This window comes from Astatotilapia calliptera, chromosome 16, assembly GCF_964374335.1.
Source record: "Astatotilapia calliptera chromosome 16, fAstCal68.1, whole genome shotgun sequence".
NCBI classification, from domain to species: Eukaryota; Metazoa; Chordata; class Actinopteri; order Cichliformes; family Cichlidae; genus Astatotilapia; species Astatotilapia calliptera.
The window spans coordinates 14,850,961-14,877,623 of record NC_137437.1 but is presented as its reverse complement, the minus strand read 5'-3'; the positions used below and the strand labels follow the sequence as shown (position 1 = coordinate 14,877,623).

At 39.7% G+C, this 26,663-nt stretch overlaps 1 protein-coding gene across 4 annotated transcripts in view; it reads right to left on the bottom strand.

Moving 5' to 3' along the window:
* il1rapl1a (interleukin 1 receptor accessory protein-like 1a) overlaps positions 1-26,663 on the bottom strand; it is a 187,776-nt gene that overhangs the window by 147,194 nt on the left and 13,919 nt on the right. For all 4 annotated transcript variants that reach the window (XM_026145483.2, XM_026145485.2, XM_026145487.2 and 1 more), the window contains exon 2: positions 3,273-3,375. In XM_026145483.2, coding sequence (XP_026001268.1) covers positions 3,273-3,354 — 82 coding nt within the window. In that variant the 5' untranslated portion in view covers positions 3,355-3,375. The remainder of the gene's footprint in view (positions 1-3,272; positions 3,376-26,663) is intronic.

Below are 26,663 nucleotides of genomic sequence, written 5' to 3'. Positions count from 1 at the left end.
AATTATGTACAAGACAGAAAAATGATTGATAATAATAACACAGAAAAAATATTTGTTGTGCACTTACAAAACTGATTTAAGGATCAAATTAACGACTGAAATTCATTTACCCTACTGTCTAACATTCATTTTTTAAACAACATTTAAACAATGGCTTTGTGGGCGTGGTTTATCCAGTCAAAGATGAATGGTGGAACATATCACTAGCAATGCATAAGTGCTCTCACCTTGACCTACAAGGTATACTTTGAATGTCTGAGACACTGGCTGTATTTTGAATAGACTATTTTATTATCATTTTCATACTCATTTGCATGTAAGGAAGGTCACCACTTGTACGAGGCCAAGCACCACTTTTACATGTTATTGATCTAAAGTTTAGTGTCGTTTAATGGCCGCATTTACCAATGCCTTTAATGCAACACTGCCGTAAAAGAATGTACCATTTTTATCATTTTTATTCTGCATACTCATAAAATATGCATCGTATATTTTCAAGGGGTGTTTAGAAAGCTGATCTTATTTTCCCTGCCTATTTCCATCAGAGATGTTCAACAGCCATTGTGTGGGTCTGCATTGAAGTAATGCTCTCCTGTTAATTGTGGGAGTGTAGTAGTTTAGTGTCATCTATTTAAACGGTCATGATCAGTTGTTATCACTCCCATAGATATTGCTAATAGGTACTTTTCTACTGGTAGGTTGCGACAGGGGTATTTAATAGTGGAAATCTTGCATTATGTTGATGGTGGCAGCACATAAATGAGATGATATACGAGACACAGTGCCCTATAGTTGATTAGTTAAGTAGGTATAGTTGATACACTGGCTTTACGACACCAGTTTTACACCTAAATTATCACAATGTGTAATACAGAGCTTCTGGTCAATGAGCAGGTAAAGGACAGCACCTATGCTATCCATATTAATGTGGTATTGAGCCATTTAAAGGATTGATGACATTCAAATCCAGTTTGGGAGAACCCAGATGCTCAGTCTGAAGGAACAGAGATCCATAGACAATTAATCAATGAGATGCATAATTCATACAAGTTAACACAATGGCACGTTTAACCAACGAGCAGACACAATTTTCTTACATGACCTTCATAAATGTATTTTGATTAACTTTTCTTGTAGAATTTAAAAAATGTGAACAATCCACCAGGACACAACAGCAGTCAAGTTAAAATATTCTCACTATCAAAATGGTAAAATCATTATTTTGAATAGACTGTGCATACCTGTGCTGACACTATAACAAGTGTACTTATGTGGAGTGGTTTTTCAATTAACACATTTTTATTGAGTGAAATGATTCAATTCTGAGAACGGCCTAATTATGCATAAAATATATGCAAGTTATTAGATTGTTACTGTAGCCCATGCTGCCCCGTCAAGTCACATACTCCTATCAAAATCGTTTGAAGCTTTGTAAGATCACAAAAGACGCAGGGATAAGTAGTAGGATTTAAGAGTGTAATAACGGACTGAAACAGAAGATGGCAGCACTGCATGTACAAGGATGCCAGCTGCCGTTAAACCACGAAGAAGAAGTAGCTCTGTCCCAGAATCAGTGTTGCCAACTTAGCGACTTTGTCGCTATATTTAGCGAGTTTTCAAAAAAGACGTGAAAGCGCGTGTCACTTTTACTCTTAACAAGCAGCGGGTGCTGTAACGCAGTCAGTTCTTCTTTTACTCTTTTACTCTTATGTTGTTTTGTGGATCACAAGGTTTAAAACTACTTATAAACACACACACAAAGTAACTCCACCAGAGGGCCTATTTCGGGTCACTTTTGCCGGTCCAAGCCCGGATAAAGGAGCAGGGTTGGAATTGTGACATTAAAAAAAAACAATAATTGCTAAAAGAAATTTAATTTGTAGTTCTAAATAAACTCTAAATGCATTTAGGATGTTTTTTACTCACTTTATGTCTCTTCCACGATGTTATTTCTCTCTCCAACAACATAGGTTACAATTAGATTAGCATGACCAATTATGCAAATTAGGCGATGACGTCATTTAGCGACTTCTAGCGACTTTTAGGACAACCAATAGCGATTTTCCTTACTGAGGAGTTGGCAACACTGCCCAGAATCCATAGCGCAGCCCAGCTCAGTTTCCAACAATGGCGGCAGCTACTTAGTTTTAATATTGCTCTTATTATTCTTTCTGGGTCACAAAATAAACGTTTAACATATTTTCAGGCGAGAATGTAGCTGTGTAAACCTCAAATATCTGCTCAGTTTATCAAGACACCACATATTTTCAAAAGCGCTCCGACGTTTTCGGAGATGTCTGTTACCCACTAGCTCGATAGCTAGCCGGGGGCAAGGCTTACTAGACCCGGTGAGAACACCGGACTCCCAGCAAATCGTTTTCAAACCCACTGCCGTCTTTCGCTACTCAGGTTAAACATATATAAGTCACTTAGATAACTTAAAAATGTTATTGTTTGGCCTTTTTTAGTATTTTATTTGTTCTTGAGTAAATCGGTTTGGCTGAGATTAAAGTTATAGTTTTTACACAGCTGAATAAACATCAAGCAGACAGCTGATTATCAGAAGTGTGAGATGTTTGAGAATATACTCCGGTGTAGCAAGGAGTTTATTAAACTTCACCAACACAATCTGCAAATTTCATTAAAATGTAATAAACTATCATCTTGTCTTTATTTTTAGTTAGCACATACCTTAAACACTTAAAGCTGTAAGCTAATGATAGTTATATAAGAGCAGATGCTGCTGGTGCAATAAGCTGTAGTTTTACGTCCAATGGATGCATGATCTGATTAGTCGACTAATCGCAAAAATAATCGGTGACTAGTCGACTATCAAAATAATCGTTTGTGGCAGCCCTACTCCTCACCTTAGAGACAAATACAAAAAAATAAAAGCAGGAACTGCTTTCCATTGTTAGATTCTTAGCAATTACCTATCTATTACCAGTTTTTGACAACTGCAGAATTAAGTGGTGGATTATTTTCAATTATTATCAAGAAACAATACATTTTCACAGGCTGAACACAGTCTAATAGTCATAATAACTGCAACATAAATTCTCGAATATTGATATTTAGCACCGAAAGAACTTAACAAACAACTACACAAAACAATTTAATCATAAAAATTGACTATAAGTCTTCAAATTAAATCAGCCAGTGGCGCCAACCATTAATATTAGCAGTTGTAAACATTGGAGTCTACTCACACACATGCATGAAAACAGCGACACAGAGGCTGTGCATGCACATAAGAAATAGGAGTAAAATACCTGAGCCTCTCTTAGAGACCACCTTTACACTCTTGGACAGGGTGATGTACAGCAGGATCATCAGAGGGCTGGGAGGTCTCATCTTCCCCCCCGTCCTCACAGCCTAAAAAGAGCGAAGGAGGGAGAATAGGGATGGCAGGAGAGAGAGAAAGAGCCATCAGTCACTGCCATTACATGAGATCAAGTACCTCTTTGTACTACTAGACAAGAGTAAGTGTCAGTGCAGAGGGATGTTCTGCAAAAACTAAAGAGAGCGTGCACACACACACACTTTTGTGCAAATATTTGCACACCAACTTAAACATACTCACACACTTAAATCAACGTACCAATTTCCACATTCCCCTGGGGGGGGGGGTCATTCTTGATTTTCTTTCGTGGTTGAAATTCAGACGAGTTATCATTAAAGGGATATATTTTATGAAACACCATTCCATAAGATGCTGACAAATCAATAAAGAAATAATTACATATGTAAGAACGACCAGTTTAATCGCCATTTTCATTAAAAACCGAGAGGGTTGGGAGGAGGTGGGAGCTTAAGGCAATTTAAAATGATTACCTTCTGACTCAAAGTGATGTAGGAAATATCCCACCTATACCCCTTATATCGACGCTTATTATATTAATTAATGGAGGTGACTCGCTCTCTACCTCTCATCTTCTCTGAGTAAATGACATAATCTAACATGTAGTAATTACCCCTTAATAGCCAGGTCCTGAAATAGTGCTACAGCTGTTGTATAAATTTAAAAAGAAACTGTTTATTAGCTTAAAGGTTATACTCATGCCAATATTCATCTATGTAATAAATTTTTCGAGACATCAAACAAGAATCACAATTGGGAAGTAAATTAGTTACCATTTGACCTGTTAGCATCACCCAATTTGCCACTGACATGTTTAGGATTAGGATAATCTTAAGACCCCCTTTTTGCATGCCTAAATATGAATGCTTACAGAACTGTGGTAAACATGCAAGGTGCAAAATAGAGTGCATTTGCATGGTCTCGAAATGTGTTTGTTTAGCTTCTGGCTAAAACATAATTTGACTCAAACCCCCAGCAAGCTGCTGCTGACCTGATAGCTGTTAGGAGGATGACATTTTGGACAAGAAAGCCTTGTTTAAATTATAATGAAATTATAATTTCCTTAAGATCAACATTGTTTTAGACCAGAAACAAAAGCTTCTAAAGTGTCTCCTATTTCCATTCGTTTTAGGCTTTTTAATGGCATGACATAAGATAAAACATATTGATGAACCGTTAATGAAATGTTACTGAAATATAAAGGAGCTTATGCGTTATTTTAAGTCTAGTGCTAAGTTAGCCAGCTGCTGGCTTCTGCTTCCCTATTACTATGTCTGACTCATGGCAAGAATATGAAATCTAATTCCCAAAATGCTCAATTTCTTTCACGTCTAAGATTTTTTATTTTTTTTATTCCTTGCTAGTTCCTTTTTCCCATGTTTTATCCAAAGGTAGACAGAAATCCCTCGTGTTGTTTCTTTTGAAGCACGGATAACAAAGGAGGGGCGAGAGTTAACTCCGTGGTGCAAAGAAACTCTTATATCTACTTGTGTAGGAGTATGTCTTTAGTACCAGATAACCAAAATTCTTTAGGACAGGATGGGAAGATTGAGCAATAGCTCGATAATGTTTCTTTCAATCAAACTGCATAGAAATGAAGAAAACAACACACACAGAACTGACCCAATGAACCTGAAATGAAAAGATAGGCTCTTTGAAGACAAAAAATAAGAGAGACAGAGCCAGGAGGGACCTTGGAATCCACAGCTAGTCACGTGCCCTGCAGATTAGCATAGCTAATGAAAGGGGCCTCTCTCAGCGTGTGTTTACACGACACTCACAGCTCCTACTTTAAAAAAGAGCTCTTTCTCTGCTCCTCAATCACATTCTGCTAGGAAACAACTCTCAGTCAATAAACACCATTATGCCAATAAAATTCCTGTGAAACACCACAGCTGATTTGCTCCTCCTTTTTTTGTTTCTTTAATAGCAATAAGCTGGAGAGTTGTGAATGTGTGTTTTTAGCCTCAGCTCTAACTCCATGATGGTTTATGGTTATGTAATCACCTATCCGAAATATATCCCCAGACTATAGTAGTCTTAATGGCTTTATACCTCTTTAAAGATAAACTTATTCCACAACTAATGCAGCGGTACTGTTTAAGTTTAAAACAGTAAGGGAGACGAAGCTAAAAAATAAACAAAAAAGGTAAAAAACTGAAAAGTCAAGGGACCACATGCACAGAGAAAGATTTCAATACTGTCACGGCGTGGTAGTTTATTTACATACTGTACCTTTCTTTTTTCTACTCTATAGTTAGCTTGCTGTCTCTCTTTCGTTTTGTGTCCTCACTGTATTTCTGCGGTCTGCAGTCATGTGATCAGCTTGGTATTCAGTGTTAAAGCATTCTGCTATATCAACTGTCATGGAGGCTAAAATGAGCACCATGTAACCATAAAATGATCAGTTTAACTCTGGTCTCTATCGTCCCATAATTCCTTTTTTTTTTCTTTTTTTTTGTGTCCCGTTCGGATCTTTAGCCATCAGAATTGTTGTCTTAAGGCCAAGAAAGATGCCAAGCGGATTTATTTTACCAAGTGGATCATCATGGCCTTGCCATATTGGTCCATTTGATTGACCTTTATTATAATTATGAATTTATTTTATTTTCAGTTCCTACAAACGGGACAGACATGACTGGGGGATAGGACAGGGAGAAAGAATGAAAGAAAGAGAGGGAGAGAAAGAAAACCAAAGGGGAGAAGAGACGGTGAGAAGGGGGGGAAGAAAGAAAAAAAAAAAACAACAAAAAAAAAACCACCTGGGTCACCTGTATGGAGAAAAAAACAGAAGAGAAAGCAAACAACAAAGAGCAACATAATAAAAAAAACGGCACCATCACAATAAACTAGCTAGCAGTAAATATCAGTAGATACTAAGTAATAAACGATATTGTGCAGCACGCAAGATAGACAGTGCACAGTGTGCTTTGAGGCAGCAGCCAAGAAAGCTGTAGTCCGCGTCTGTGAATACCTGTGTGTACACCTGTGTGTATACCTGTGTGGATCAGCATGCTTGCATTCCAAAGGTTTCTCCATGTAACGATCTGCTAGGGAGTGTGGGGAGCCACAGCCCCGTCCCCCAGGGTATGAAGCAGGTATGGAGGAGATCAAAACTCCAGACATCCAGAGGCCCCCAGAACACAAGAGACCAAGGAAGACCAACAGAGGGGCAGCCGCGCCACTGTCTCAGTAAGAGCTGAGAAGAGTCCCAGATGAGGGCTCACTCAGCAGCCGCGGAGCAGAAGCCAGGGGGAGTTGCAGTGACGCGCCCGTGAGCTCCGCCGGCAGCCAGCTGTGCCTGAGTGACCGAGCCCCAGGCCGAGAGGCCGGGGGCACCCCACCTCCGAAGTGGCCCGAGCGAGCCCCAGGCTCCAGGCCCTGATAAGCGGCCGCCAAGGAGTGAGCCGGTGTGTACCCGGACGCCCACCCCCAGACACAAAGAACCACCCATAATTCCTGTTAATATTTTTGCTTTAAGCTCTCAATCGTTGGCATCTGGCACAAAAAAGAAAACAAAACCGTAATTAGTTGTAAAAAGTTGATTCACTAAACAAAACGATTGGCAGGCGGGTTTGTGCAGTATGGGGAGGTGCCCCTCCGTTACAGCCTAATTCAACAGAACAATGTTAGTGACCCTGCTCTGAATCCCGGTCGCGTTACGCCTTCACAATCTCAGTTTGGGCCTTGCCAGCCATGACATCACCAGCCTGCTATCCTCACACACAGAGAAGGATTGTGCATTTCACATGCAGCCCCTAACAAACCATACAAACACCCAAAACCCACCTCATTTCCTGTCACCTCTGTTTAACCCAACACAAAAGAGCTAAAAAAGGAACTTAAAAACAAGAACGGTCCACAGGACAGATTCTCAGCGTGCTTTTTAGGACAGACTGAGGACTGAGTGAAACTACACACATTAGACATCCACATGTAAACTCAGTAAAGCAGCTCTTTGACTACCTTAGTGTAGACTCTATTAAATGTTTTTGCAATCCTCGACGCTTCATTCATCATTTTATGATGCTCAGTGGAAACGTACACCATAACACTTTTATGGTTAGTGTCCCAAAACAAAGAAAGTTTGAGTTTGACTTAAACATACAATGTAAACATTTCTTAGCCTGACCGACTTCTTCTGAATGTATTAAGCTATATAACATCCAGGACAAGAAAAAAGCTCGAAAGGTAATTTCAAAGTGCCCAATAAAAAACGTTTCATGGTTTTAAAAATTAAAAATATATAAAAGTACAGCATGTAAGTGAATCACAATATGTACTATCCGTTTATTCTAATATGACACTGCTCTGTTGCTTGTATAGTTAAGAGCCAAGCTTTTTCTCTGAGGCGTCAGGAGCAGGTGTGTTTGAGGAGGCACACACAGAGGCATGGCGTGAGATCCACGCTTCAGCGATGCATGAAGCATGCACACATCATCACCCACAGTAGCACACATGCCGTTTGCCTGCTGTTTTTTACCAGAAAATGAGGTGCATGGCCCACCACCTTCTGACTCACCCCTGACAAAGTAGCAGAGGAATTTAGTGTCTGTTGCCATTGTTACGGGACTGTATCTTACGGGATAGCAATATCTCCTCCCAAATTCAATTATCACCTCAGGCTATTGGTTGCTAACACACCCCCATTGTTCTGTTCATGTTGTCTATGTGTGTGTGCGTGTGTGCTTCCATCAGACCTGAGTATGTTATTCTCATTTCCAATTTTTTCTTATCTCTCAAGGCAGTGCACACAAATTCACGTAATTACAGGCCAAAAACACCTTGCTGATATAGGATGAAGTTATGCCATCTTAAGAGAGAGAAGGAAAACGCCGCCATCTTGGCATAGAAAGCCATGGGTGATTGATCATGTGATTTAGAGATTTAATCTAATTTGAAGGCAGAGCACGCTGTGGTCTTAGGTAAAGTACATCATAAGACGTGACTGACCAAATCTTGTTGCGTCCGTGGAGTTATGGAGTTATCCCCGCTGCTTCCCTTTAGCTCTAACTTCTACATTATGTCGTCTACTGTTTCTAATATAACAAAATAGACAGTCCAAGTGAAAATGGGAAACAGATAACATATGTAAAAGTGAACATTTAAAGAGGCAAATGTAACCTAGACTATTTATCCAACAAGGTATGACGTTGATTACGACGAGTTCTTCAAGAAAGAGCACAGGGGTCTCTCATTAGCGGTCTCTGCTAAGTGCAGGTAGGACAATTTATTCTCAGGAATAGATGATGAGTGTATCCCACTGCTGCAAATACAAGGGTTTAATCCTTCACACACACACACACACACACACACACACACACACACACACACACACACACACACACACACACAAACAGGCCAAGTGCTTTTTGATCAATATTACATGAGTAATAACTGCGTAATATTAAATGAGATTTCTTATCTGTATACAGATCATAACCCTGATGTTGTGTATGGAAATGTGTGCATACATATATATATATATGTGGTATTTGTATACCACCATCTATTCTATAAAACTCTGCATTATTTATGAGCATCAGCAGCCAGTGACTGTAAAATTACCTTTGAAGCTACCCTCTTAGAGATAAATAAACTGACTGACATTACTGATAACAGGAAGCAGGTTCAACACTGAATTCAATTAAATTAAAGAGAAAGTCTAAATTATTTAAAAAATGAACGTGAATTTGTGTGCAAATGCAGCTCTCTAACTTTCATCGTTATTTCTCTTCATCTGTAGATTTAGCTACGCTAACATCAAATGCGACACCAGCAAGCAGAGCAGCCAGATGAAGATGAACAAGACAAGCACAACTGAATGAGTCATAGGTGTTTCTATGTGTCACTGTGTCAAAGAGATTCATGCTGGGATAGCTAGTAAATGGCACAGCATACTGTAACTATGCTTACTGTATGTTTACCTGTTCCTCATGTTGCTCAATGTGGCATCTGCGCGCACATGTGTGTTTGCTCTGCTGTTTGCCAGATGTGTCACAGTGTGAGTCAGGCCCCATGAGCGGCATTGTGCAGTTGTAATGTGAATCACTGCCACGGAATAAAAAATAAGCTCGGTGGTACACTGGGTGAGCTTTCGTTGAAACACATTTGACCGCTTTTGACCATGACCAGCCCTCGTTAATCTCCAGAGGCTGGCCATAGGTGGTTAGAGCTAACGAGCAAGGTGCTGTGAGCTATGCCCTGCCTCAGTCCCAACACGCACCTCTTCACTGAGTGAGATTAATTACCACACGATCCTGAGCCAATCCACACCCCTGCTGTTCTCTGAACTTCGAACATAAACACACGGAGACTGCACATGCACGTAAAAAGCACATTCAAGCACATAAAATGCAGTGCTGTGTATATAATTAATTAGAAGAGCTTCAAGGCAAACTAAAGCCGTTTGCTCATGATCGGTCAAGAGTAAAGGCCGTGGGTTGTTGAGGTCTGACTTCACACACATTCCACCAGCAGAGAAGCATTTTCCTGCAGTTGTTGATTGCTTTCAGCCAGGTCTCCCATGCCCAGGCCATTGTCAGCTGTCCAAGGATGACTGGCCACAGAGACGCCCTTATGCTTCTAGTCAATGCTGCCTTTGATGGAGAGCAGGGGCCAACGCTCTCCTCACCCATTTAGTGTACACACCCCACTGGGGCTGCTGGACCACAACTGACACGCAGGTAGACTAAAAACACTGGCAAATGCAAGCACACCACTTCCACAGAATGGTAAACAAACTGGGGTGTGCACACAAACATAGAACATTTTAAATATGGATGAATGTTGTGCCTTATATTTTGATGTGATATTTGACAAGTTTCATCTAAAGCACTTTTTACTCTGCACCATAGACTGGCAATCTGTCCAGGTTGTGGATGGATGGGTGGCTATTATATTATTCTGATTTGCTATTGCTCTAATTGCTACATTGCAAGAACAAGCTCAAATGTGCACAGTTTGTTCTGGCATCAGTGAAGATTCAGCGCAGTTCAGTGAACTCTGTAGGCGTTATGTTATATTTAACATATTCTTTCCTCATTGCAAACATGGGTTTTTTTTAGTTTATAATAGTAAATATGCATGCTGAAATGTAAAGCAATTATCAGTAACTCTTTCAAAACAGTACACTGTTAAATCTATTTTACAAATTAAAAAAAAGCAACAAATGGTGACTTAATGCCAATGAGGCATGTCATGTTTAATCTATATAAATGCATATCTGTATACAACAATGGAGAATTTGTAGCCAGGGGACAAGATATTTGATATATCATGTTTGGTTTCTATTTACAGTCTTCTTATAGTCCAAGTTTTACAAACCAGTTGCTGCATGGTTAGCTGCATGTGGTTAGCGAAGAGCCAAGGGCAGAATGAATTTGCCAAAGTGCAACTATTAACTGTACTCAAAAAAGAATTAAGGTTTTTCTTTCTTCTTTTTTTTCATTTTAATTAGCTTTTAAGAATTTTTTTCCGTTGATAAAAAAAAAAGTGACTGGGGCACAGAGGAGAAGGTCTTGGCCCGGCTACCCCAGAGGCATAGTCAGCAGATTAGCTGATATGTTCCCAGGTTGCAAAAGATCTAAAACACAATAGGACACTAACCTGGTAACTGGCCGGCTTAAAAGGGACTTTTAACTGGAATAAGATCCCTCTAGTCCGCATGTAAGGAATTAATAAAGTTCTTCATATTATTATTATTATTATTATTGTATAATCAACACAGTTATTATATACACATTGTAATTTACACATCAATTTCTCATGATGCCTGAGTCATGTAGCCAGGCAACAGCAATAGATTCTAGTCAAGTACCTGCTAAATTGTATCCTCTCATCAACTTAAGTGAATAAAAATATCCCCAAATGGTTATTGATTTGCTTAAATTGATTCTGATTTTTTTAGGCATGGAGCATAATATCCTTCATCTGCCAAACTGCAGTCTGATATTGACATCTGAAGTTAGAGGACATCCAAGTATATCTTAAAGTGTCAACACACTTGCCTAAAAGTGCGACAACTCAAACAAAACACTTTCTCCTCTAGGTAAAAGACTTTGAGAATTATGAGAGAGAGACAGTCATAGAAAATTTTCTCAAATTCAGGTTTTTTTCTGTTTCTCAGTGTGAAAAACAAAAGTGTGAAGGAAAACATGCAAGTTGGGACTCTATTACACAATCCAGGCATGTATAGTAATGATGGTTCAGTTCCAAATAAGCGAGGTGCTGCTTTTGTGCATGCTGGTTCACTGTCATGAACTATGGGGACAATTAATGGAAGTGAGGGATTGTTAATTCCACCTGTGCTCTCTTGACTGTGACAAGATAAAACGTCTGTCATGAAAAAGGTTTGCCACAGAAGCTTTCAGGGAAACTTTCAAACCGAGATAGAAAATGAGGACTTTGATTGGATCTGCACGCTTCAGCTGCCTGACAGACATGCAGCTGCTGTACAGGAGCGCAGCGTGCCCGATGAGGAATCAGCAGCCACTGCAGTAGAAACACATCACCATATGTTGCAATTCCACAAAAACTAAGGCAGCGCTGGAAAGGTAAAAAGGTAGCTTGCAGCGCGGGAAAAAAGACTATACATTTGCTATATTCCCATCCTATCTTGCTTTTGATTGTGACATGGGGTGTAGAGAGGCATTGCAGTCGTTTAAAAAGACTGTATATGTCTTTAAAACAAAGCTCCTTGAGGAAAGGAAATGCTGGCCTGAGCGGTTTTCACCTGGAATGTGCATTTACGATTTGGTATCCATGACAGTCTGTCCTATTGTCTGGAGAAGCCATCGTAGTAGCAATGGAGCCTAAACGAGGCCAATAATGGTTCTCTGCTCGGTCCCCAGAGTCCTGCCTGTTTAAAAATCGATTCTCTGCTTGACTAAGGACAGGCTGGGAATAGAGAGAACTAAAAGAAATGGAGAGGAAAGTGGAAGAAATAAGGAAGCGGGGGTTGAGAAGAATTACAACAGACAAGAAAGATACCTCCAATGAAAAATCCAACTGTAAGTTGCATAATCAATTGTATTTGGATCAGAGCATCATAAATTATAACAAGCATGCTGTTGCGAAAAACATTTCAAGAAACATCTAGCCGTGGTTGTTTTCCAGCATGCTCGTGTGTTTATCCTGCTATTTAAAAGTAATATCAAACACTTTTTATTAGAAGAACATCTTTTATGTGTACGTATGCAAGGTCTTCACAGCTGCATAAACATACACTTCATCTCATCATCTCCGTATAGTCCAGTGCACGGTTCAGTATTTTAACTGAAGTATAACTGAAGTAAAATGTGCATATCTAGTCTAGAAACCTTATTTTGTTTTAAATCTGTCAAAGTATTTTGAAACGTTTCCAGTTTGTTCCCTATGGAAGCCCTTTTCCGCCACAAAAAAGTATCGAAAACAAGTATCCATAACTCAAAATTTTGAGTTATTTTTTTGAAATTTCGAGAAACAAAACCTGAAATTTCGAGTTACTTTTCTCAAAATTTCAAGTTAATAACTCAAAATTTTGAGTTAGCTCTGCCAATCAGTAATCTACCTGAATTAGGTCACTTTCTTGTTACCCGGAAGCATATGGCGCAGAGTAACGCGCTGTCAAAACCTGATCGCAACAAATTGGCACTTTCGCGAGTACGTTTGCTGATAGTAACGCCATGTGATTCAGCTAATAACACATGGATTTCATCATTTTTGAAAATACTCAGCAATCTGTGCATTCATGACTGGATGTAATACTGGTAGCTTGGCTGTAGCATTTGTACCTGAGGGCTTCAGCTTCCAGGTAACAAGGAAATGACGTCATTCACGTAGATTACTGAAATGGCAGCGCTAACTCAAAATTTCGAGTTACTTTTCTCAAAATTTGGAGTTAATAAGTCGAAATTTGGAGTTAATAAGTCGAAATTTTGAGAAAAAAAGTTTAAATTTCGAGAAAATAACTCAAAATTTCGAGTTACGATCCTTTTTTTTGTGGCTTCCATAGTTCTCTGAATGGCATCTTGCCTTGATTTATATGCTTACTGGCCACTTTTTTAGATACACTGCTCATTAATGCAAAATCAGTCACATTGCAGGAACTCAAAGCAAAATTATAATAGAAACTGTTGATCAACTGAGGTTTTTTCCACACAAAATCTCAGAGGAATGGTTCCAGCAATTTATTGACGTGGGAAGTAACAAAGTACAGATGCTTCATTACTGATATCTGTACTTTACTTGAGTATTTTTTTCTGACAACTTTTACTTGCTTTTACTGCACTTTAAAAAAATATCTGTACTTTCTATTCCTTATATTTTCAAAACAGGCTCATTACTTTTGGTTTAGGGCATTTGAAGGGTTATTATTTCACTTCACTGCGAGCCTTCAAACGTCAAACCAATTTGAGCCTAAACAGTAACACCTGAAAGGCAGTCCTGTTCATGTCTTAATCACCAGGGGATGACACATAACAACAGATGAAAGAGACAAAACTCTGTCTAAAAGTCAGGGTTTAAAGTGGGCCGATGTTTCAACTTATTTATTATTATTTTTATTCACAACATCGGACCGACTGCAGCTGTCCATAAGTTACGGTTACGGTACTTCAGCATTTAGCTAGCCCTACTGAAGAGGAGCAAACATAAAGTGAGTAACATTTTTTAAGTAAGTCATTTGCAACATTTCTATCAGCTCAAAAAACATCAGACGGCAGTGTGTTGCTAGCTTAAAGGTCCAGCTGCTATATTTCACAGGACGAGAAAAAAACGAGACTTAACTTCACTCCACAATGGAGAAACAAAGACCAAGAAGGGAGGTCATATTTAAAGGTGAGGACTGCTCAGTGGTATTTGATAAACTGGAAAAGCTTACATGTAATTCCTCTTGCTTTAAAATCAGATATTGGGTCTGTACATGTGACATTTTTTTCATGTTGTGAAACTTGCTGCAAAACAACCTGTTGTAGACTAACTGTGCTATTTAAAGATTGCATGAAAAAGTCTGCAGGTTAGTGCAGGATAAACAGGGTAGTTTGCAGTACTGTGGTTATTCACAGTAAAGGACTGTGTGTGACCGGTGGACAGTGGCTGTGGTTTCATGGTCAGAGTTAGATTACATCAAGTATAGCAGGGATGAATTTGAAGTTAAGCTGATGTTGCTTAGCTTCATTCACTGAATTCCACCTTCATACTAACTTTATAGTGCCTAATATAAAGACAGCATAAACAATGTACTGTCTATCTGTATTGTGTAAATCCACAAAGAGCAGCAGGTCAGCTCATCCTAGCCTGTACACAAAGAAAGTCTACTGGAGAACACCCATTCAGAAGGTTTCAAGTGATAAGCTGCTTCCTCATCTCAACACAACCTTTAAAGAAATGTTTCCACTGATGTGAATGAATTCACGCTTTCAATTATTACAATATCAGCTATCAAAATGAAAATAACTGACTTTCCTCAGTCTAAATGGAACCAGATTGCACATCACAAAAACAAAAAAAGGAACTTACCAAGGTGTGAGTTACCAAAACTACTGGCAGTATGTCACAGTTGAACTTGTCTTGTTTCCTTGACTTTACAGCCTACAAAGAGCCTGAGGTACTGTCAGTTTTGACAGAGAAAGATATATGTGCAGCAGCATTAAGTGAACCAATGACAGCCGTCTGGGTGTTGCAGTAAAATACCTGCAGCCAACCAGACCTAAATACACACACAAAGGAGGTATCACACTGACTAGGGATGGATCAATGGATGGTATATGTTTAATTGAACATGCGCTCCCATTGTTATCTCTTGCTGTACACACCATCACTCTACCTTGTATTACCCCAGCTGTTTTATGTGAGCAATGCCCCATAAGCACATCTCAGTGACCTTCACTCTCTCGTCTATAGAATCCCAACATACTCACCTGACTGTCTCCACCTGGCCACAGTGCACTATATGATGCAATGGGACTCTAAAATCAATGTTTTGGATGCTAGACAATATTCAGCTAAACCAAAGTGGACATTGCACTCCTGTATACTTTTTGTTCTTTGTCTGAATGCACACATCCGGCATCCTTTTCTTTTTTCAAGAAAATAAGAGATTAATTACCATTATTTTATGCAAATGGTGCAGTGTTTTCAGATATAGTGATCCACATATCTAATAAAGCATGGAAATGTTTAGATCTGGCTTTTAAAAAAAAAAATCTGTTCAGGCTACTGGAAATTCAAGGTTGCCGTTAAAATTTAATATCTAGTATGTGCTCTCTCTAGTGATTCCTGAAGAGTATTTAAAATCCATGTTACAACCACACACACACACACACACACACACACACACACACACACACACACACACACACACACACACACACACACACACAGAGTTAGTAGCATTGATTGTTCTCTGACCACAGCTGTATCCATTCTATAGTGCTGTGCCTCTCTCCAAGAGGGGAAAGGGCCCTGTGGGGAGCACTCCGCTTATCTCAGATGGAATCTTATTACATGATTTATGTGAACTGAAACAGAAATTTAAGACAGGGTATTCTTATATGTGTGTTGGTACATGTGTCTATCCCTGCTGTGGGGTTATCTAGGTTTTGTCCAAGGAATAATGAATGGACTTTGTTGATTGCAGCTCCAGCCTGTAACTAGTCACAGCTCTTCACAATCCATGTGTTCAACATCTTTTGAGTGGCATATTGTATTTTGGGTACATAATGCTGCCATATTACCATCACATGATAGCAAAGCATTAAAAACTGAGCCAGAAATGAGAAAGCATACCGGGAGAGCTGGGGTGAAAGTCCAGTCAGCTCTCTTTCTTTTATTTCCTTTTTTTTTTTGACACCCTGCAAGGCCCGGGCAGGCTGATCTGCACTGGTGTGTGGATGGAGGGAGAAAAGAGGGATGGGAGGAGGAGAGGCAGCAGGAGAAAGGGAGGGAGAGAGGGATGCATGGCAGGGGCTGCAGAACTAGGAGAAGTGCCAGATCACTGCTGGAGCCAAGAACAGGACTGACTCGGCCTGTGTGTGTGTGTGTCTCTATGTGTGTGCAGACACACACACACAAGCATATCCAGGATGAACAGACACATAGATGTCATTGACCTTCGACAAAACACACTGCAATGTCAGCTCCAACAAACACTAGTGGCTCTTCACTAAAACAACCCAGCTTTCTTTGTTTGTGTTTGTTTATTATGAGTTCTCTACATCCCAAAGTTTTAATCTTTGCTCATCATCTGACAAGGAAGCTGTTTGTTGCGCTAAGTTGCTGCCCCGTGTGTGCGTCTGTGTAAACTCAACTGGAAGACTGTTTTAAAGACCCTGGTGCCCACTCATTACTGACCAACAGCACTAATGGCCAGCATCCGGTGCACAATGTGAGCCCACATCAGAGACGGCTGCTCAGAACAGTGCAATATTTATGGCAGTCCCCACTCCCTGGGGTCTCATTGCACCATAACACAGACCAGACCATTGCAGCTGACAAAACAACGGGGCAGAGCGTTTCAGCTTTAGGAAACAGTAGAAACACCTCGAGTTCTCTTTTCCTGTCTCGGCGTCTTTCTCTGTCTCCCCCATGCCAATTCTTGCATGACCTTGTCTGTTTTTGTCTTCCCATCTTTATAGCTCAGAGCTAGGGCCATCAGAGTGGATTTGAGAGGCAAGATGACAAGCCAAGCAGCAGAAAATTGACATAAAGTCACTCCTTCTCCCCCCCCCCCCACTGTCTATTTTTTGTGGGCCAGTCCACCGAGAGATCGCAGCTTACAATTACACTGTTGTGAGCAAATCTGATCTTGAACATTCGAACCACTTTCTTACAAGTACCTGCCAGCTCTGAGACTTCCAACATCCGTGTCTCTAAGGAGCGCTACAACTGTGATTCACTTTCCACACAAATTCTACAAAAGCAAAATGATTAAATTACACCTTTAAATACAATTTCATCAGACATCAAGACAAGTCAATTTGCCAGGCTTAATCTTGTGCGCGCCACTCTGTGTGAGCATTTCTCTGTTTTACATCCCTGCACTCCTTTCATTTATGTGCCCTGTATGAGCACACGTGTTGGAAGCGTTCACATTGCATATCTTACATGTTCACCCATGGGACACTGGTGAGATTTGCCCAGGACCAATGCAAAGTGACAGCTGAGAGATTGATTCCATTACAGGCGGTGTGGTCAACCCTCTGTATTTTATGGCAGGGCCAAAGGCAGCGTGCAAACAGTAAAAGAGAAACCTAATATGTTTAAAGTCAGGAATAGGATTTATTCAAGCATGTTCTCGTGACAGACATAATCATAAGGGAAATAATTAACAATGTCCAGACCGAGTTTCTTTTTTTATTGATGGAGACTGAGAGGGCAACACGTCCTTTTAGATCATATGATGAAAAAGATCATTTGTCGTTTTGCAAAATGAGCCATATGAATGTTGTCTAATCTCTTCTATCGTGTCTTATTTTGGCTTCTGAGATGAAGTGTTTTTAGGTTTAGGGAAACTCAAACAGCTGGTTAAGTCTGAAACCAGATTGTGCTCATGGTTTAAAATCAAACCTTGGTTTTGCTCAAAGAGAGTGTTAAGAAAAAATAAAGGGTGAATGATTGCAATATAACATCTTCCCTAAAAGGTTTTGCACCACTATAACAAAGTCTAAATCCTTCAAACATTTGCATAGCCCCAATTCTTCCTCTTCTTTTTACAGAAACAACTAGTTTTACAGTTTTCTTAAATCCCTTAGACTTCTTCCTTAAATCCTAACATTTCCATCAAATATATGATTATAAAAGTAAAAACTGAAGCTAAAGCTAACATTTAAATAATAGTTTAAACATTCTGATAATCTGCCTTCATTCAGCTGATCAGATTTGATTGACAGCGTCCTGGAACACAATCTCACTCCAATTATTGCATTTTAATTAAAATGTTAGAAATCCTGATTGGCTCCATTATGGTCCAGCTCCCATCAAAAGAGAGAAAAAAGCCTAATCCAAAACACAATAAAGACTTTTTAAATGAAATAATAAAACTCTTTAAACTTCTATCTGGCAACAAATGTGCACTGATGTAGTCATAATATGTTTGGGGGTTAAGAGCTAAAATAAACTCCCCTGTAAATCTTCTTATGAAAATAGTCTTAAATAATTCATTTTTGGTGTTAAACCCTCCTGAAAGATCCAACCTTCAGGCACAATTAAAACCATCTACCTGTGCTAAGTTAGGGCTGTCTCAAGCCACAAAAACGCAGCTGACCCATCAGGGCATGAAGACTGGACCTTTCTGGGTGTCCTGTAGGGTCTGGCACTGGAACATTGGCAGGACTGGATCAACCCTTTGGACCCTGTGGATTACGGGGAGGGGCCTGCATGGATCAGGCTTTTTCAGGTGTATCTTGTAGGTGCTCTACGGGATTTTAGTTTGTAAGCTAAATGAACTACTTGGTCTCTTTTTTTGTGTTACTCATGTGCTAAGGGCAACACCAGAGCACTACATTGTAATGAGACGACGATCACTGATCACTTCACCTGCCAGTGGTTTTAATTTTGTGGCTGATTTATGTAGATATTTAATCGGCTTTCAAACTTGCATTCCAGCCTTCGAGCTTAAAGAGTATGGTTCTTTAGCAATTGAAAGCAAGTCTGTGTACCTCTCTTTAACTTTTATATATCCAAACCCCCACATCGCCACCCCTCAGTGACTGCTCTCTGCACATCAAGCCTCCAGATAATGCAGATTTTTTCCCCGTTTCCTTAAATAACTACCTACCTTCCTCATTTTTTCTACCCCGTGTTCATCTCCTTCTCTGGTCGATTTAGAAGTACAGGCCATTTTCCATTAGTCTTCTCAATAAATGTCTAAACATAAAGGCATTTTTATCTGGTGAGCAAAGTGACTTGAAGGTACAAAATCGACACCACTTTAATCTAAATACTGTAAGAGCTGGCAGCTTATGCTTCCGAGTGACTGAATTTAAGAGCCAAGCTCTTGAAAGCAACCTTGACAGGCCTAACTTTGTTTACATTGACAGCTTTCAAAGTACAGTGAAAGTAAGAAGTTAAGTTTTCTAAAAATGTGTTCCTGAAAGAAACTTGAGGCAGACAGACCAAAGTTACAGTATGAAGGAAAGATGAGGGAATCAGTGAAGTGGGATCTGTGCCAAGTGCTGTGAGAGCGATAATGTTAGAGGTTATCAGAGAGGTGGTATCAGTACAGATGTTTAAGCATCCACTGTCAAGGATCCTGCAGTGAGCTGTATTACTGTCTTTCTGTTCTCTGATGTGAATGTTAAATTTTGCTTTTTCAGAGAAAGTAAAGAAAAAAGAATACTAATTTCAAAAACACACAATAACTTTATAATGAGGTCCATGATTAAGGGTGTAATTCCCCTACAATTAAATGAAATTTCAGTTTTTTATTTGATTATCTTCACTTGCAAATACATACTGGTAGTAGAATTAGGAGGTAACAGTTCAAATGAGTTTTTGCATAAAAGCAAACAATATTTCCCAGCCTACACAACCGTACTTTCAGGACTGCTGGAGTGGCTAAACTTCCTAATCTGATTGTATAATCATTGTTTTGCTGTCGACTAAGGACTTTTACTATTCACCTGTATAAAAATGTGATAAGGACTTTTCTTCATTTCCTATTTATAAAAAACAAAATCAACAAAATTATTATTTTTTTTCTTTTGTTCTCGTAAAATACCTCAATTGCTGCACCGTCATTCTTGTTTATCTACCATTAAGGATTAGTACCAACTAAAAGCACCACATATATTTAAACTGCAATGATAATAAGGAAGGGTAAATGTGCTATGGTCCTCTTAAACAAAACAAGTAAATGGAGTAAATAAAAAGCATTTTTAACAATTTTAACCTCAAATTTGATACATGCCTACTGAAAATCTTCATGAACTGGCACTGAAAATGCAACATGGATCAAATCTATTCATTTTTAAATAACCTTTACCCTTTTTTGCTTTCATAAGATTGTCCTGGGTAAAGAGGCGGCACCAGCTCAGCATTTGTTATGGTGGGAGAAACTGAAGCAACTGGAAAAAAATGGTATAATTACAAGAAAGGGCGTAAATGACTGACTGATAGAAAAACATTTGGCATTCTTAAAAACTGAGTACAACACTGCAGTTGCCCAGTTCGGCCATAGAACTAAAGATACTTGAATACCATGCTGTATTGTCTAGATGCATCAGTTTGGCCTCGTCATCCTTCACCACGCCCAAGTCGATATGAATGATAAATGAATTAATGCCATCTTGACTATTGTCATCTTACTGATATTTGATCTGGGAGTGCATTTTACAATGAAAATATATCAGAGGCAAAAATGTATATTCTAATGTGTCATAAATACTGTCAATATCTGTGATATTGTATCACATTATGTTTTATAGCATTTTCAAACCCCAGCCTCATTTTCTCCCTCCTTTTTCAAACACTTCATACACAATAACAGTGGATCATTTATAATAATATCACATAAATATATAAATTACTGCTCTTAAACTCCTCATGGGATTTGACATTACCAGTTAGACCTATGAGCAGGAATGTCATGAGTTCAAGCTGGAAGGTCTTCAAACCGGCATCTAAATGCCATTGTCCTAATTTGTGAGATGAAAACGTGATTTATTGTCCATGTATGGTTCCTTTGAAGGCTAGTTAATCAAGCAGTATTCTCTCTGAGATGTTTATTGTTCCTTTATTGTCAATCAATGTGACAGGAAGAAGATGGCTCTTTAAAACATGACCCTTCCCCCAGATATCAATTCCAATAGTCCAGTGACTAAAACAGCATGCAAGTACATGCGTGCATGTGCATGTGCGCACACTCCAGTGAGTGAATTAATGAATTGGCTCGCAACCTTTACTCAACCTTTTCTGCAGCAGGGACACAAATCACTGACCTGTCCTTTCTGCTGTGATGTGGCGATCTGAACGATTTCATCAGATAACAGACAGGCTAAAAGCTAAAAGCTTCCCTGACACCACTCTGTACGCTACATCTATGTGTTATTATGCTGTGATTTTGTGTGTGTAAGGATATAATTGAGCATTTTGAACCTTAGAGCCAATATGCCTCAAATGAATCCTCAGCTTCCACAACAAAATGATTATTCCTAAACAAACCGTGTTTAATCGACTGCGTGCCTCTGCGGCTCTCTCCATCTGGAGGATGCTGTGTGACAGCTTCCCTTAAATTACAAATATCAATCCGCCACAGTGGGAGCTCAGCTGCCAGTGGCCTCATGGGGGTCCACATCAAAGCAACCAGCCTTCAAAACAAAGCCATCAAAATGCTGCGCTCACTAGACGCTTTGTTCTGAATCAACCATGTTCATCACCTGATCACAACTGTGGTAAATTGACCGAATATTTTGTGATAAAGAAACCTTCCAAAAAAAGAAAACCACAAAGAAAAAGAAAAAGAGCTAAACTGAGCTGCCTTCACCCAGGATGCTGACCTGAAGTTGGCCCAGTGTGTGGTTCTAGGTCAGCTCTGTGTGGCTCCACTGCTCATTCTTCCCCTACGGCAGGGACCGACAGACGCTAGCACCAAGGGCTCCCAATCTGCCGTGTGATCAGTGGGACTCTCCCTAAGCGTGTTCCCCCTCCTCATGACCGGCTGTCTGCCCCCGGCAACACTACCACTTACACTCCATCCACCCGCTTATTGATAAACTTCACTGCAGGATCGCCTTTGCTCCTAGGGAAAGCAATGGAACTGCAGGGTGGCCTAATTCAATCAGCGTTAGGGGAAAGCACACACGCCATTCATCACCAACGAAAGACCACTTCAGGAAGTCTGTACTAGCGATTCCCTCCATACCAGATGACCATTAACACGCAAACAAATTAGCTTGCTGTGGTCCCACTGGGCACTGATCAGCATGTCTTTCTTGAACTTGGTAGGGGTTATCAAGATTGTTATCACATAATGACATTTTGATACACTGATGTGAATATTATTAGTAATCACAGATAAACAGTACAGTCAATCATTCAGTGCACACTAGATGTCACAACACCCCCATCCCCACCAGAGATAATCGGATTTCCACTTGGGCTGTATATCAGCGCCACAACTGTGTTTATAACACATTTTAGCACCAAAGGTGTCGTAAGAGACTTTGTGTGCTTAGCTCTGTGGAATCCAAAAAGAAAATAAAGCAGGAGAAATGCTGTTTTTCCCCCAAGAACACAATCATCTGTCTTATAAAGAAAGTACTTCATTTTTGGAAAAACTGATAAAACTGGCTTAAAAATAAAAGTTTTATTTGAAAGCATATTTTGTGTGTGTATGTGTTGCAAACATGAAAAGACTGAGAAGAGATTATTTCTTTGAAACTGACATTTTACAGTTACAGCACCATAGTGAGGCATAATTGCTCTTTGTGCCTGCTTTTAGTGTTGGGCTTATTTCTGGTGTCAATAGCTGTTATTTTCATTTAAAAAAAAGAAAGAAAAACAATTGTTCACATGGCCAAGAGAAGCCCCACTTTATGGTGATCAGCTAATGGATTTTAACACCACTCAACAGACACGATGATGCCATTTAAAGCAAAGGCTGTGATCCTGTCCCAATCTATGATAGATAGATAGATAGATAGATAGATAGATAGATAGATAGATAGATAGATAGATAGATAGATAGATAGATAGATAGATAGATAGATAGATAGATAGATAGATAGATAGATAGATAGATAGATAGATAGATAGATAGATGCAACATGTGTGTGTGTGACTCACTAGCTGTCCAAGTATTTAGCACACAAAATGTGACACAAGCCGAGGAGAGTTAGCCTACAGCAGCAACCGAACATTTCTGTCCAGAGTTGAACAAAGGAGCTGTCTGTTTCAGCACCACGGACAGTTCCTGTCATCTCTCCTATGACGAGGTGCTGCTGGCAAGAGCGACGGCCTGCCATTTTTATCTGCTGCACCGTGAAACATCAGACAGAAGTGACTTTACGAATTTATTAGCAAGGCCCCGTGCTCACACAAACTACACTGAAAATTCAGCGTGACGCGGAGACGGTTCAGTTTCACGACTTTTTTCGTTAACAGCGTGAATTGGAGATGAGGCTCACCTCAGTCCCACGGATGATATCGTCCCGGCCAACATCAATAGATAAAGGTTATCTGAAAAACTTCAAAAGTCAAAAAATTCTGCTCTGATTAACGATATATGACTCCGGCTTGGTGTCACCTCAAACTGCAGCCTGGCGACGAACCAGGCAGCACTGGTTGTTTGACAGCTAGACAAAGACTTTGGGGCTTAATACCAGCGTGTGCGTATTCAATTGAAGAACACGGTTGCAATGAGTCCAAGAGCCACTGACCACCCACAGTCTCTCCTCATATCTGCCTGTAGTGAGGTTTAAAACACACACACGCACAGAGCATGGCAAACAATAAATAAGACTGGCGATTCTTGATGTTTCCACTAGCGCTTAAATTGTTCAGACATTTATAATCCAGGCGCACTTCCAGAAATAGGATCATCATCTATCACTCATGTCCCTGCGTCATGCGTCGGTATTTGTACGTTTCCACCCAATGGGCCGCGCTGTTCGTCCCTCATGGGTAACTCGTACAGTAGGTCAAAATGGCAAGGAACCCAATCCGATTAAGCTGTCATTTCAATACGGTTACATTTGCGTAATGACGCGGATAAGCTTTGCTCGGGCAGTAAAATAATGACAGCATGTGCGCGAGCTTTGGCATTCAAATATGTCTCCAATTTAAGCTTTACAGCCTAAGTACAGTGACGCACTCTCTCTCACACATACACAGTCATTTCAAACTATCACTGAGAGTGTGTGGGTGTGCACGTGACACACGAGAGAGAGAGAGAGAGAGAGAGAGAGAGAGAGAGAGAGAGAGAGAGAGAGAGCATAATAAGTTTTGTGTTTTTTTGAGGCTCTCTTTTGTGGCTAAATCATTGCCTCGGTACAACCAGCAGCCCATATCCCTCCGTATAAAGACAGGATTGTGCATATAATAAGGCTTACTGGTAGACTGCCTTCAGGAAAAGCTGCTGCTTCGTTTACACCTTTATCTAAATCCTCTCCTTTGTGAGCTCCAGTGAGCCCGGCGGCCCGATGTATGAGACTGCACTGCAGAGGGTTTCTCCGGAATCTCCATGATTGAGCTCATGAGCAAACATATCGTGAGCCAAATACACAAAACAGGAACACTCATTCCCAAAAAAAGAAAAAACTAAACAAAAAAGGCAGGCACTGAGGTTGCCTCTCACATTGCGACGCATATCTTTAGTTTAATTATTTATCTTTTGGCTTCCTGAATGTTTGAAGCCCTTTGTAATCTATATTCGAAGTCAATTACATCGTTTCCACAGCATGTGTTGAACTTCTCCCCTTAAAAGACTGCGGTAAAGTGAGCCGTCATTTGTGAGCCGCGGTCAAGCCAGCCGCCTCCTATCCGCCGCATAAATTTCCTTGCGCTTTTACACCAGTCTTTACGGTAGCGCCTTTTCGCTTTATGTGCCGATTGAAAGCCGGCCCGATACAGTCAATACAATTATGGAAATGTCAGAAATTCATTAAAAATCATCCTGAGTAGTTGATGTACAACTTTCAACACATCCCTCCTCTGGGACACCTACTGTACCTGTGTGCCAATTTTCATCCAGATTTACTGTAGAATTCCTCAGAAATTAAAGGAAACTTATATTCAATTCAATACAGTCAATACAATAGAATTATGTCAATTTTCCAAAATTCATTAAAAATCATCCTGAGTAGTTGATGTACAACTTTCAACACATCCCCCCTCTGGGACACCTACTGTACCTGTGTGCCAAGTTTCATCCAGATTTACTGTAGAATTCCTCAGAAATTAATGGAAACATTTATTCAATCTAATACAGCCAATGCACTACAATTGCATCAATTTTCAGAAATTCATTAAAAATCATGGGGATGGAGCTGGACTCCCTCAAGGTGGTGTCGGAGAGGCGGATGCTGTCCAAGATAAAGACAATGTTGGATAACACCTCCCACCCACTCCATGACATGTTGGTCAGTCACAGGAGCTCGTTCAGTGAGAGACTGAGATTACCGAAAAGCACCACTGAACGACACAGGAAATCATTCCTGCCTGTGGCCATCTCCCTGTACAACGCATCCACTTAACACACTGTTTGCTGCTACAACTACACATGTTTCTTTTCCAAATATTTATTTATAAGTGACTTATGTATGTATGTATGTATGTATATATATGTATATATTGTACTATTCTTAGTTAGCGTATTGTCTGTCTTGTCTTAATGTTGGTTTAAAATGGAGCACTGTAACAAAAAATAATTTCCCCCAGGGATCAATAAAGTATTCTGATTCTGATTCTGATCCTGAGTAGTTGATGTACAACTTTCAACACATCCCCCCTCTGGGACACCTACTGTACCTGTGTGCCAATTTTCATCCAGATTTACTGTAGAATTCCTCAGAAATTAAAGGAAACTTATATTCAATTCAATACAGTCAATACAATAGAATTATGTCAATTTTCCAAAATTCATTAAAAATCATCCTGAGTAGTTGATGTACAACTTTCAACACATCCCCCCTCTGGGACACCTACTGTACCTGTGTGCCAGGTTTCAGCCAGATTTACTGTAGAATTCCTCAGAAATTAATGGGTACTTGTATCCAATGCAGTCGGCCAATACAGTAGAATTATGTCAATTTTCAAAAATTCATTAAAAATCATCCTGAGTAGTTGATGTCCAACTTTCAACACATCCCTCCTCTGGGACACCTACTGTACCTGTGTGCCAATTTTCATCCAGATTTACTGTAGAATTCCTCAGAAATTAATGGAAACATTTATTCAATCTATTACAGCCAATACACTACAATTGTGTCAATTTTCAAAAATTCATGAAAAATCTTCCTGAGTAGTTGATGTACAACTTTCAACACATCCCCCCTCTGGGACACCTACTGTACCTGTGTGCCAAGTTTCATCCATATTTACTGTAGAATTCCTCAGAAATTAAAGGGTACTTGTATCCAATGCAGTTGGCCAATACAGTAGAATTATGTCAATTTTCAAAAATTCATTAAAAATCATCCTGGGTAGTTGATGTCCAACTTTCAACACATCTCCCCTCTGGGACACCTACTGTACCTGTATGCCAAGTTTCATCCAAATTTACTGTAGAATTCCTCAGAAATTAAAGGAAACTTATATTCAATTCAATACAGTCAATACAATAGAATTATGTCAATTTTCAGAAATTCATTAAAAATCATCCTGA